General features: G+C 40.0%; 1 protein-coding gene across 4 annotated transcripts in view; it reads left to right on the forward strand.

The window, feature by feature from the left end:
- The window catches only part of Usp9x (ubiquitin specific peptidase 9 X-linked), a 162,091-nt gene that overhangs the window by 98,766 nt on the left and 49,968 nt on the right, over positions 1-13,357 (forward strand). For all 4 annotated transcript variants that reach the window (XM_045140215.1, XM_045140214.1, XM_045140217.1 and 1 more), the window contains 5 exons: positions 4,012-4,142; positions 4,345-4,623; positions 7,692-7,817; positions 9,541-9,666; positions 13,002-13,168. In XM_045140215.1, the coding sequence (XP_044996150.1) occupies positions 4,012-4,142; positions 4,345-4,623; positions 7,692-7,817; positions 9,541-9,666; positions 13,002-13,168 (829 nt within the window). The remainder of the gene's footprint in view (positions 1-4,011; positions 4,143-4,344; positions 4,624-7,691; positions 7,818-9,540; positions 9,667-13,001; positions 13,169-13,357) is intronic.

A 13,357-nucleotide genomic window follows, 5' to 3' on the forward strand; every position in this document is an offset into this window, starting at 1 on the left:
TTCAAATATTCTTGGATTGTGTCAAAGTATAGCCTCCTAGTTAGAAAGTATATGTTGAGGGTAGCTTCATTTTCTTTAAGATAAAATTGTCTAGTAATCCATGTGGAGTTTAAACAGAAAATTAATAGAAAATAATTAATGTCTTCAAAGACAAGGTGGTCAGCCTAATAAGGTTGAATATAGTTGAGGGCTGCCACTGGAAAGAGTAAACAAAAGCTTGTCAATGTTAAGATAAAAGAAGTAGAAGTGGAGCTCTAAGACCCATGGACTGCCATTAAAATGGGCACAAGAGTAAGTAAAATATGTCAATAGTCATTAAAATCTGTAAGTATCGCAAGGTGTGGTGATCTGAACATTTGGGAGGTTGAGGTAGGTCTTAAGTTTGAGGCCAGCCTGGGCCTAGGAATGAATTCCAGGTCAGCCTGGACTAGAGCGAGACCCTGTCTTAAAAAGACCAAAAGATGTTTAAAATCTGGTGCAGGTACTCACTGTAAAATGTCCTTAGAGTTCAGCAGCCTTTTATTGCACTAGTGCAAGGTTGAAGGAGTTGGGTTGCTGGCTATAGTTGTCTGGGAGAAATTATATGTAAACAAACTCACTTTCCACGCTATACTGATACTTTGTTTTCCAGTTGAATATGTTGTAGTTGAATTTGTAGTGTATCTTTTGGGGTTTTGTGCTTTTGAGACAATATCACATATAGCTCAAGTTGGTCTCACTATGAAGCTGAGGGTGAACTTGAACTTTTGATCTTCGTCTTCACTTCCCTAGTACTGAGATTACAGGCAAGCACCACCATACCTATGTGATGTGATGTGATTTGATTCTGGGGATCAAACCCAGGACCTAGTGCATACTAGGCAGGCACCCAACCTATATAACTGAGCTATATTCCCTGTCCCTAGAAGTATATATTCTGGTATAACAGACTATACTTATTTCTGTAAATACTGTTGATATTTTCTTGTTGTTTCTTTCCAGTATTGTCTCTTAACTTCCTTGAGTTCCTTTTTTACCCATGATCTTAGCTTAAAGACAGATATGATTAAGCTTTCTTAAAAAAAAAAATAGTCATTTGAAAGCAGAGAGGAGAGATAGGGAGAATGGGCATGCTAAAGTCTCTGGCTGCTGCAAACAAACTCCAGCTGCATGCACTACTTTGTGCATCTGGCTTTATGTGAGTGCTGGGGAATTGAACCTGGGTCGATTGGCATTGTAGACAAATACCTTAATCCACTGAGCCATCTCTCTAACCCTTGAGCTTTTTTTGTTTTTAAAAAAGCATTAAAGGGAAGGGGAAAATACACTCTTCTACTGAAGTATTTTCAGAATACAAAGAAATCCCAGATTAAGTGACATTTTGCCATAATTATTTTATTGGGGTTTGGTGCTACATTGCTGATTAAGTGCAGCTCAATACATACATAATTAAGGTCCAGATAATTTTTTAAATTGATTTATTAGGGGGGGAGGAGAGGGAGATAATGGACATGCCAGGCCCTCTAACTGCTGCAAATGAACTCTAGACACATGTGCATCTGGCTTATGTGGATTCTGGGGAATCGAACCTGGGTCCTTAGGCTTTGCAGGCAAGCAACTTAATAACTGCTAAGCCATCTCTCCAGCTCCCAGTTAATTTTTAAAACTTTCTTGTATATCTGTTGATTCTGTTTTCCAAAGTTAAATCCTTGTTGGCCTTTCTCATCTGCTTTCTGGTTCTTACAAGATATAGTTAATTCACGTAATCGATTTTCAGCTTTCCTTCTCTATTTGGATTTTTATTTAACCCTTGCCTGTTAGTGACAGTCTTTGCTTTGTGGGTGCAAATTCACCTGTACAACATATGTAAAAACAAACCCAGGGTAGAATCTTTGAGCTTGTGATTAGAGTTTACTGCCACCAGATGGAGACATAGCTCTTGCCAGGAAGTTCAGCCTAGAAACTTAAGGAAGTGCTTTTCGCATTTTGTGCAATCAAAATAGTACTTAGAAAAGAGACTAATTGGAAAGAAGAAGGTATTCAGTGTTGGGTGGATATGGGAGGAGGAAAACAGGGGTGATGGAAGTGGATTATATTGGTTTATTGTCTATACTTATAGAAGCTGTGAATAAAAAGTTTAAAAAAAGAACTGGGCGTGGTGGCACATACATTTAATCCTAGCATTTGGGAGGCTGAGGTAAGAGGATTGCTATGTTTCAGGTTAGCTTGGCCTAGAGTGAAACCCTACCTTGAATTTTTTCTTTTTTTTTACAAGCCGGGCATGGTGGTGCACGCCTTTAATCCCAGCACTCAGGGAGGCAGAGGTAGGAGAATCGCCATGAGTTCGAGGCCACCCTGAGATTACATAATGATTTCCAGGTCAGCCTGGGCAAGAATGAGACCCTACCTCGAAAAACCAAAATAAAATAAAATAAAATTTTGAAATAGTCAACTGTTTTTATCTTGAGGCAGAGTCTCACTCTGACCCAGGCTGACCTGAAACTCACTCTGTAGCCCAAGCTGTCCACAAACTCGTGAAAATCCTCCTACTTCTGCCCCACCCCCCACCTCCCAGTGCTGGGATTAAAGGCATGAGTCATCATGTCCACATTGAAACAGCCAACTTGTGAAAAATCTAGTAATTGTTTTATAGTAGAAAAATCATATTCATTGGACTGGAGCAGGCTAAATTCATATCCTGCTTCTAGTTGCTATGATATAGCCTAAAATATAAGTTTTCTTAGTTGTTCAGTGTTTACTTATCTGGCAAATTGGACTAGCTTTTTCACAGAATTGTGCACATTAAATGAGGGTTATGTGGCTGGAAAGATGGCTTAGCGGTTAAGGTGCTTGCCTGAAAGCCAAAGGACCCAGGTTCCAATTCCCAGTACCCACAGAAAGCCAGATGCCTAAAGTGGTCCAGCATGCATCTGTAGTTTGTTTGCAGTGGCTAGAGACCCTGGTGCACCCATTCTCTCTATCTGCATTTCTCACTCAAATAAATAAATAAAATATTTTAAATGAGGGTTATGTGTGAAATTTCTAGCCTGGTGCCTCTGGTTATTATATACACGAGTTTTAGTTGTTCCCTCCCCCCACCCTTAGGGTCTCACTGTAGCCCAGGCTAACCTGTAATTCACTATGTTGCCTCAGGGTGGCCTCAATCTCTCCACAATCCTCTCGCCTCTTCCTCCCAAATGCTAGGAGTAAAGGCATGCGCCACCACGCCCAGCCAACAACTGTTTTTTATTTTCTTAGTGTATGTGTGCATATGTTGTCACATGCATGCCACAACACTTGTGTGGAGTGTTCAGAGGACACTTGTGTGAGACAGGTCTCTTGGTGCTGCAAATGAACTGCCAAGAGTCTGGTCCTTGAGCTCCTGTTGTCAAAAGTATGTTGTGATCACCTCAGGCTTTACTTGAGTGTTGGGGAAAATGGAGGCCCAGCCAGCAGACTTTGCAAGCATCTCCCCAGACCCTATACACTACTACTGAGAAGAAATGAAGCTGAACATGGAGACCTATGCCTGTGGTCCCAGCTCCCACAAGAAAGAAAAGTCTATTGATGTATGTAGCTCAATGGTAGAACATTTGCTTAACATGCATGAGGCCCTTGGTTCAATTCCCAGTAAGAAATAATATAAATGGCATGCCAGGGCCTATTGCAGATGCAAATGAACTCAAGATGCATGCAGCACTTTGTGCAGCTGGCTTTATTTGGATACTGGAGAATTGAACCCTGGCCAGCAGGCTTTGCAAGCAAGTGCCTTTTACTGCTGAGCCATCTCCCTTGCCCCCACTATTCAATTTTAAAATGCTTTTGAAAATACCAGAAGTAGCCGGGTGTTGTGGCTCATTCTTCTAGTGCCTGCACTTGGGAGACTGAGGTAGGAGGAATGCTAAGAGTTCATGGCCAACCTGGGCTAGTTAGACTCTGCCTCAAACAAACAAAAAACTTTACCAGAAGTCAAAAGTGAGATTTAAACATATGAATTATTTTTACTTCAGACAATGTCTATCTTTCTTGCAGATAGCACAACAATAGAAAAATTAAGAGCTATTTGTTTGGACCATGCCAAACTTGGAGAAAGCAGCCTTAGTCCATCTCTCGACTCACTTTTCTTTGGTCCTTCTGCTTCACAAGTGCTATACCTAACAGAGGTTGGTTATTTTCCTTTAAATTTATTTGTTCTTTGCATTTTATCTTTGATGCATTAATATGAAGAATGTGGTTAAGATTATAATGATACATTTTTGAAATGGTTAAGAGTTTCTAAAGTATGATGATAGAAATACAAGTTGTTAAATTGTTATTTTTTAAAACTTTTTAATACAGTTTTCCCCTTCCCTCTTTTGTTTCCAGGTAGTCTATGCTTTGTTAATGCCTGCTGGTGCACCCCTGGCTGATGATTCCTCTGATTTTCAGTTTCACTTCTTGAAAAGTGGTGGGCTACCCCTGGTCCTAAGTATGCTAACCAGAAATAACTTCCTACCAAATGCAGACATGGAAACTCGAAGGGGTGCCTACCTCAATGCTCTTAAAATAGCCAAACTCTTATTAACTGCCATCGGCTATGGCCATGTTCGGGCTGTGGCAGAAGCTTGTCAACCAGGTGTAGAAGGCGTGAATCCCATGACGTCGGTAATATGGACTTTTAAAAAATATTTATGATAATCGTAATTTTTTAAGGTTAAATATATCAGCAGCTCTAAAGTGTACACAGTTCAAGATTGACTCAGAATATTGAAACCTTCTATACTGGATATTATATTAATTGACATTTTCATTTGTTAGATTATAGTTGTATTAAAAATGCAAGTGCTCTTCACTGGCTGTGCTGCTAATTTAAGAAGATAGTTCTTCTCTGACCAATGAAGTCTTGTTTGACTCAATTATTTTAAGCCTAACAAAATCCCATGTAAATACTTTACTAACTTGGACTTCATAGATTTTTGTTGGTAGGGGCTTACTCTAGCCCAGGCTGACCCTAGAACTCACTGTGTAGTTCCATGCTGGCCTTGGACTCAGTGATTCTCATACCTCTGCCTCCCAAGTGCTGAGATTAAAGGTATGTGCCACCATGCCCAGCTGTACTTCATAGATATTTAACAACACACATGATAATAAGAGTTATAATTAATTTAGTCTGTTGTCAGCTTCCTTACCACTTTCATCAACTTAAACTCCAATTCTGAGCTTGTTGTTAATTTGTTTTTGTCCCATGTTACCAAAAGTTCTCAAGACATGCCAGAATTTGATGCCTTGATGCCTGTTCATTCAAGGTCAAACTAAATGTTCAGTTATAATGAAAATTGTAGTTCCTTTCTACATCATAAGTGATAGTTTTTAGAAAATTAATAATAAGATCTGGGCTTGGTGGCACATGCCATTAATCCCAGTACTCGGGAGGCAGAGGTAGGAGGATCACTGTGAATTCAAGGCCACCCTGAGGCTACATTGTGAATTCCAGGTCAGCCTGGGCTAGAGTGAGACCCTACCTTAAAAAACCAAAATAATAATAAGAAGATAAAAATCTAGGGGTAAGGGCAGGGGAGTTTGGGTCTACAGCATGGCACTCTTTATCTTTTAAAATCATAATAAAATGGCTGAGGAAGAAACAGGCCTGTTGATCCTCATAGTAAATACCAATAACACCATTGAAGACCCTCAGCAGAATTGTAGTTGGGGGTAAGAGAGTCAAAGAATACAACCTTTTGATAAATAAATAGGGCTGGAGAGATAGATGGCTTAGTGATGAAGACGCTTTCCTGAGAAGCTTAAGGACCCAGGTTTGATTCCCCAGTACCCATGTAAGCCAGATGCACAAGATGACACATGCATCTGGAGGTTGTTTGCAATGGCTCGAGGCCCTGGCATGCCTGTTCTCTCTATCTGCCTCTTTCTCTCAAATAAATAAATAAAAGTTCTTAAAAATTCAATAAATAGGGACTGGAGAGATGGCTTAGCTGTTAAGGCATTTGCCTGCAAAGCCAAAGGACTTCAGTTCGATTTCCCAGGATGCACAAGGGAACACATGCATCTGGAGTTCGTTTGCAGTGGCTGGAGACCTTGGTGTGCCCATTATATCTTTCCCTCTCTCTGCCTCTTTCTCTCTCACAAATAAATAAATAAATAAATAAAGTTGTTTTTTTTTTTTTTTTTTTTAAACTGGGCTGGAAAGGCAGGCATGTTGGCGCACGCCTTTATTCCAAGCACTCGGGAGGCAGAGGTAGGAGGATCACCGTGAGTTCCAGGCCACCCTGAGATTACATAGTGAATTCCAGGTCAGCCTGGCCAGAATAAAACCCTGCCTTGAAAAAAAAAAATAGTGCTGGAGAGATGGCTCAGCAATTAAGGTGTTTGCATGCAAAGCCTAACAATTGGTTCAATTCCCCAGTCCAATACCCATGTAAAGCCATTTGCACAGTGGCACATAAATCTGGAATTCATTTGCAGTGGCTAGAGGCCCTTGTGTGTCCATTCTATATCTCTACTCTCTCTCTCCCCCTCTCCCTCCCTCCCTCCCCCCCCCCCCCTCTCTCTCTCTCTCTCCTTGAAAATATTTATTTGCAAGAAGAGAGACAATGGGCACATTAGGGACTTTAATTGTTGTGAGTCCAAGGCCCCTCTGAGACTACACAGTGAGTTCCAGGTCAGCCTGAACTAGAGTGAGACCCTACCTCGAAAAACCAAAAAAAAAAAAAAAAAAAAAAAAGAAATCAGATTCTATTTATTTTGCCAGGAGAGAGAGAGCACTGAGGCATCTTGCCCACTATAAATGATTTCCAAACACATGTACCACTGGGGCAGCAGGCCTTGCACGTAACTGCCTTTAACTACCGAGCCATCTCCTCAGTGCTACAACAGATTCTTGATCCCTAACGTAGATGCTTAATGACACACATACACACCAATTACATTCTTCCCTTTTTACATATTCTTTAATATTTGGATAATGTGCTAGTTCAAAAAAAAGAAAGAAAAAGCAGGGTTTGGTGGTTCACAACTTTAATCCCAGCACTTGAGAGGCAGAGGTAGGAGGATTGCTGTGAATTCCAGGTCAGCCTGAGCTACAGCGAGACAACCTTGAAGAAAAAAAAAAACAAAGTGTGCCACTTGTAGATACCAACATAGAATTTCAAGGACCTCACAGTCAGTAAAAAGGTAAATGCAGATTTAATAATGTAGGAATATCTTAAGATATTTACAATACATAAAAAAGGAATTACAACTCAAAGGCAGTTAGAAGTGCCTGAATGGCTATTTAATCTGTTTCTCATAGATTTAAACTTTGGTTATGTTATTAAGTAAAAGCACTGTCTGTTATATGTTAATCTTATTTTATATTCATATACATTCCTTAATTTTTCTTTTCGTAGCATTTCATGACAGTAGGGAATGTGAACAGTGCCTGTCCAGAGGGCATTTATGTGAAAGTTATACTTTACAGAGTCTAAAATGAGGTTGGCCCCCATCTATTCATAGAAATATGGGTCAAGTTAATCTAGAATGGAGGGTTGTAGAGATGTGACACTTTAATGCACAATAAAGAGAAACAGTCCATGCCTTGTTGGCAACATAAATTGCTTTGTATATAAGTTGCCACAAGTGCCATAGTGTATATGGAAGAAGGACATCTTGAGGGAATGTTGATAAATGGTTGGATCTAGTTTTGTATAAAATACTCACAAAATCATTGTTTTTTTCAGGTTAACCAAGTTACTCATGATCAAGCAGTGGTGCTACAAGGTGCCCTTCAGAGTATTCCTAACCCATCATCTGAGTGCATGCTTAGAAATGTGTCTGTCCGACTTGCACAGCAGATATCTGATGAGGTTAGTATTGTAGGAATTGCATAGGTGGCTTGGGGAGATGGCTGGCTTCTAGTTTAATTCCCCAGTATCCACATAAAGCCTGACGCAAAATGTGACACATGTGTCTAGAGTTACTTTGTATTAGCAAAAGGCCCTAGTGTGTCCATACACACACACTTGCAGGTAAATGAATAAACAGAGATAAGGTCTATTTATGTATGTAAGTATATATGATGCTTTTTGTGTCATAAAGATTATTATAGGGGCTGGAGAGATGGTTTAGCAGCTAAGGCATTTGCCTGTGAAGCCCAAGGACCCAGGTTCAATTCCCCAGTACCCACATACGCCAGATCAGATGCACAAGGTGGCACATGCATCTGGAGTTCATGTGCAGCAGCTGGAGGCCTTGACATACCCATTCTCTTACTACTCCCCCTCCCGAAAATAAATAAAATATCTAAAAATAATATTATAAAGACAATTTTAATTTTCTCGGATTCATTTTACTGTCTGGTGTTGCCTTAATGTCAACTTGATTAATGTTAGTACTTTATTAAAAAAAACTATTTTTATTTATTTGAGAGAGAGAGAGAGAATGGGCGCACCAGGGCCTCCAGCCACTGCAAACAAACTCCAAACCCATGCGCCCCCTTGTGCATCTGGCTAATGTGGGTCCTGGGGAATCAAACCAAGGTCCTTCGGTTTTGCAGGCAAATGCCTTAACTGCTAAGCCATCTCTCCAACCCAGTGCTTTATTTTTTTTATCAACTTTATATATAACAAACAAGATACTTATAAAGTATATATATTCAGTTTTTGACCAATATACATATTTATGAACACTATTGTGCTGGGAATCAAGATCAAGCCCAAGGCTTCACACATATAGCTGTGAGACACAGAATATTTCTATAACTCTTCCTTATGTCTTTTTGCAGTCTATTCTTCCCTTCAGCTCTGGTCCCAGGTAACCACTGATCTTTTTGTCCTAATAGAAGAGTTTGGATTTCCTTGATTTTTGTACAATAGGATCATGTATCTTTAATCCATGCTTGGAAGCCTAAAATAGGAGGATAACATGTTCAAGGCCAGCCTGAGCAACGTGGCAAGATCTTGTCTCAAAAAATAAAATAGATGGTGCATGCCTTTAATCCCAGCACTTGGGAGGCAGAGGTAGAAGGATTGCCATGAGTTCAAGGCCATCCTGAGACTACATAGTGAGTTCCAGGTCAGCCTGGACTACAGTGAGACCCTACCTCAAAAAAACAAAAATACATAAATAATAATTTTAAAATGAATGAGGACTGTGAGCTTTGTCTATGTTATCAGGGTCAGTAGATAATTCCTTTTATTGCTGAATATTATCTCATGAATATTCTGCACTTCTCTACTCCATAAACTTAGCAAAAGATATAATCGGATTATATCCGGTCTAGATATAAGTTGCTGTGTACAAGTACTTGAACTTAGGTTTTCATTTCTCTTAAATAAACACCTGGGAGTGGAATGGTTGTCATCTTTATAATAGTCTTGCTATTCTGATGAAAATACTATAGGGCCAGGTACTAATTTGGAGAATGTGTTTTGAGGTATTCATATTTAAACAAAGAACAAAAACAGAAGTGTGCTAAAAGACAATAATAATGTGTACAGCAATTCCTATTTCTTGGCCAAAGAGAAACGTTTTCATTTTTCTAGTGATTATTCCAATGTAATCTATATACTTTTAATTATTATCTTGCAGGCTTCAAGATACATGCCTGATATTTGTGTAATTAGAGCTATACAAAAAATTATCTGGGCATCCGGATGTGGGGGATTACAGCTAGTATTCAGCCCAAATGAAGAAATCACTAAGATTTATGAGAAGGTAAGAATTGGCACAGATAAATGCCCTTTTAAATAAATATGGGTTAATTGTGCATGTGGCTACATTTTATTATGTTCATCATTTTTTAACCCCATTTTATTCTCTTCCTAGCCCCACTTCCCCTATCCACCCTCCATCATATCCCCTTCCCAATTAGTCTCTTTTATTTTGATGTCACCATCTTTTCTTCCTATTATGGAAGTCTTATGTAGGTAGATTCAGGCACTGTGAGGTCATGGATATCCAGGCCATTTTGTGTCTGGAAGATTGCATTGTAAGCAGTTCTACCCTTCCTTTGGCTCTTACTTTCTTCCTGCCATCTTCCATAATGGATCCTGAGCCTTGGAAGGTATGATAGAGATGTCTCAATTTGAACACTCCACTGTCACTTCTCAGCATTATGGTGCCTTTTTTAAAAATATTTTTAAGCTTTATTCTTTATTTATTTTTATTTATTTGTTAGAGAAAGCAGCAGATAAAAAGAGACTGGCCAGAGCCGTGTGTGGTGGCACACACGTATAATCCCAGCACTTGGGAAGCAGAGGTTGGAAGTTCATCATGAGTTCGAGGCCACCCTGAAACTACATAGTGTATTCCAGGTCAGCCTGGACTAGAGTGAAACCATACCTCGAAAAACCAAAAAGAAAAAGAAAAAAAGAGAGAGTGGCCATGCCCAGGCCTCTAGCCACTGCAAACGAACTCCGGACACATGGGGCATTTTGTGCATCTGGGTTATGTGAATACTAGGGAAATAGAACCTGGGTTCTTATGCTTCATAGGCAAGCACCTTAACCACTAAGCTATCTCTTCAGCCCCTATGGTGCCTTTTGAATCATCCCAGTGGCCACTGCCATCTGAAAAGGGGAGCTTCTCTAACCAAAAGTAAGAGTAACATTAATATATGGGAGTAAACATTAAAGAAAGTGCTTACAGGGCAGGTTGTTGAGCATAAATAGGCATTTAGCCAGGCACCAGCAGGAGTTACTCCTAGGGCTCATAACTTCCCCTGCTATAGGCTGTTTTTGTATGTTTTGTTGGTTTGGTTTGGCTTTTTGAGGGTAGAGTCTACTAGCCCAGGGCTGACTTGGAATTCATTTTGTACTCTCAGGCTGGCCTCTTACCTTGGTTTCCTGAGTGCTGAGATTAAAGGCATGCACTACCACATCCCACTCTATAGGCTCTTGAGTAGGTTTTCAGTATCAGGCATGTGTACACTCAATGGAGTAGGCCTCCAGTCCAATTAGAGAGTGGTTGGTCTCCCCCATAACAGACATGCCAGTATTGTACTAGTTGGCACATTTGGCCTGGATGGCCAGTCTTGAGACTTACAGTGCCCACTGTTGTTTACCACCATTAATAAATTCTCTCTCCCATAGGGCTGCAGGCACCATAGCTTTTTCTAGCTCAGCTGCAGCTTGATTTTTCAGTGACCTGCAGCCCAAGCATGTGGAGTCTTTAGCAATAGGGTCTTAAACATCTATTTCTAGTGGGGAACCAAGAGCTGTGACAATTGCCTGTAATGTTTTAGAGGCATGAGGGACCTCCCTGGCCAAGAACTCACTGGAAGGTATCCCATCCCTGGTACTGAAATTTTTCTAGTTACAATTGATGGCTTCTGGGTGCACCATTGTCCAAAGAAGTAGGTTTCCTTATGGCTTATTCATAACATCTTAAATTTTGATTGACCCTCCTCCTAACTTTCCTTTACTCAATCACTTCCCCTGACCTCACTCACTTGGGCTATTTCATGCCCAGGAATCTGTTCATCTACTTACATGTATACAATACCCTCTCCTTAAGTCCTTCCCTCTCCTACCTCCCTTATAGCCCCTTTCTAGTTTACTGGTCTCTGCTACTTTTACTCCCAACTCACATACCAATCTAAACATATATAGCTAGGATCCACATTTGTATACTCATTTTTAAAAACCTGATCACTTACATCTTAGTTGTTGCAAATTAGCTGTCGAGTATAATTAGAAATTTAATAAAATCTTACTTTGAAAATAAAGAATTTAATGCATGTAAGAGGCTGCTTTAAAAATGAAAGAGGCTGGGGAAATGGCTTAGTGTTTAAGGAGTTTGTCTGTGAAGCCCAAGGACCCCAGTTCAATTCCCCAGGACCCACGTAAGCCAGATACACAAGAGGTACATGTGTCTGGAGTTTGTTTGCAGTGGCTGGAGACCCTGGCATGCCCATCCTCCTTCTTTCTGCTTCTCCTCCCCTTTCTTTCAAATAAATAAATAAATAAAATAAAGACATAAGCCACCATTCCTGCCCTTAAAAAAAAATGGATATTTAAAAATGAAAGGGTATTTTTGGCCTCTCATTGGTGTCAAATATAACTCATGGCATTTGCTTTTCTCCCATTTTTTTTTATCTTTTTTTTTTTAATTATTTATTCATTTATTTATTTGAGAGCAACAGACACAGAGAGAAAGACAGAGGGAGGGAGAGAGAGAGAGAATGGGTGCGCCAGGGCTTCCAGCCTCTGCAAACGAACTCCAGACGCATGCGCCCCCTTGTGCATCTGGCTAACGTGGGACCTGGGGAAGCGAGCCTCGAACCGGGGTCCTTAGGCTTCACAGGCAAGCGCTTAACCGCTAAGCCATCTCTCCAGCCCTATCTTTTTTTTTTAAGGTAGGGTCTCACTCTAGCTCAGGCTGACCTGGAATTCACTAGTAATCTCAGGGTGGCCTTGAACTCACAGCAATCCTCCTACCTCTGCCTCCTGAGCCCATTTTTCTTTATTCTTGTGTCATCTTTAAATTCTATATAATTTAAGGGTTTTTTGGGTTTTTTGTTGTTGTTTGTTTATTTGTTTGGCTTTTCGAGGTAGGGTCTCACACTAGTCCAGGCTGACCTGAAATTCACTCTGTTGTCTCAGGGTGGCCTTGAACTCAACAGCGATCCTCCTACCTCTGCCTCCCAAGTGCTGGGATTAAAGGCGTGCGCCACCACGCCCGGCTTAAATTAAGGTTTTAGTTGTCAATTATTTTATTATGTCCTTTATTGTCTTAAAACTGTCTTAAGAAATGGATTAGCCAATTTTCCCTGCCTTGCTATTATATTAAGCAAATTATGCCTAAAAGAAGCTGAACTGAGGTGATTTTCAGACATAAAGTACCTGCCCCTGCATACTGCTGCATATGTAGGAGAAATTGTGTATGGTTTATATAGAGGGGGGTGAGACACACACAATTTCCAAGGTACCTCAAGTTTCAGGCCATGTGATTTAACTGTGTAGGTAATAGTTTTAACACTAACTTAAAGTCATGTAGGAGTTTTCTTCAAAGCTTCTTTAGGTAATTTATTCTCAATTATAATTTTACAGACTAATGCCGGCAATGAACCAGACTTGGAAGATGAGCAGGTTTGCTGTGAAGCATTGGAAGTGATGACATTATGTTTTGCCTTGATTCCAACAGCCTTAGATGCTCTGAGTAAAGAAAAGGCTTGGCAGACATTCATTATTGACTTACTATTGCACTGTCACAGCAAGTAAGTATCTCTTTTAAGAAATAATCTTATTTTGTAAGAAAAAGTGAATTGATATGTGCTGTATCCCAGAAACCAAATATTTATTTACTTTAATTTTAAATTAGTTTTATTATTATTTATTTATTTATTTGACAGAGAAAGAGGGGGCGAGAGAGAGAGAGAATGAGCACACCAGGGTCTCCTGCCACT

Source organism: Jaculus jaculus, chromosome X (assembly GCF_020740685.1).
Source record: "Jaculus jaculus isolate mJacJac1 chromosome X, mJacJac1.mat.Y.cur, whole genome shotgun sequence".
Classification (NCBI taxonomy): Eukaryota; Metazoa; Chordata; class Mammalia; order Rodentia; family Dipodidae; genus Jaculus; species Jaculus jaculus.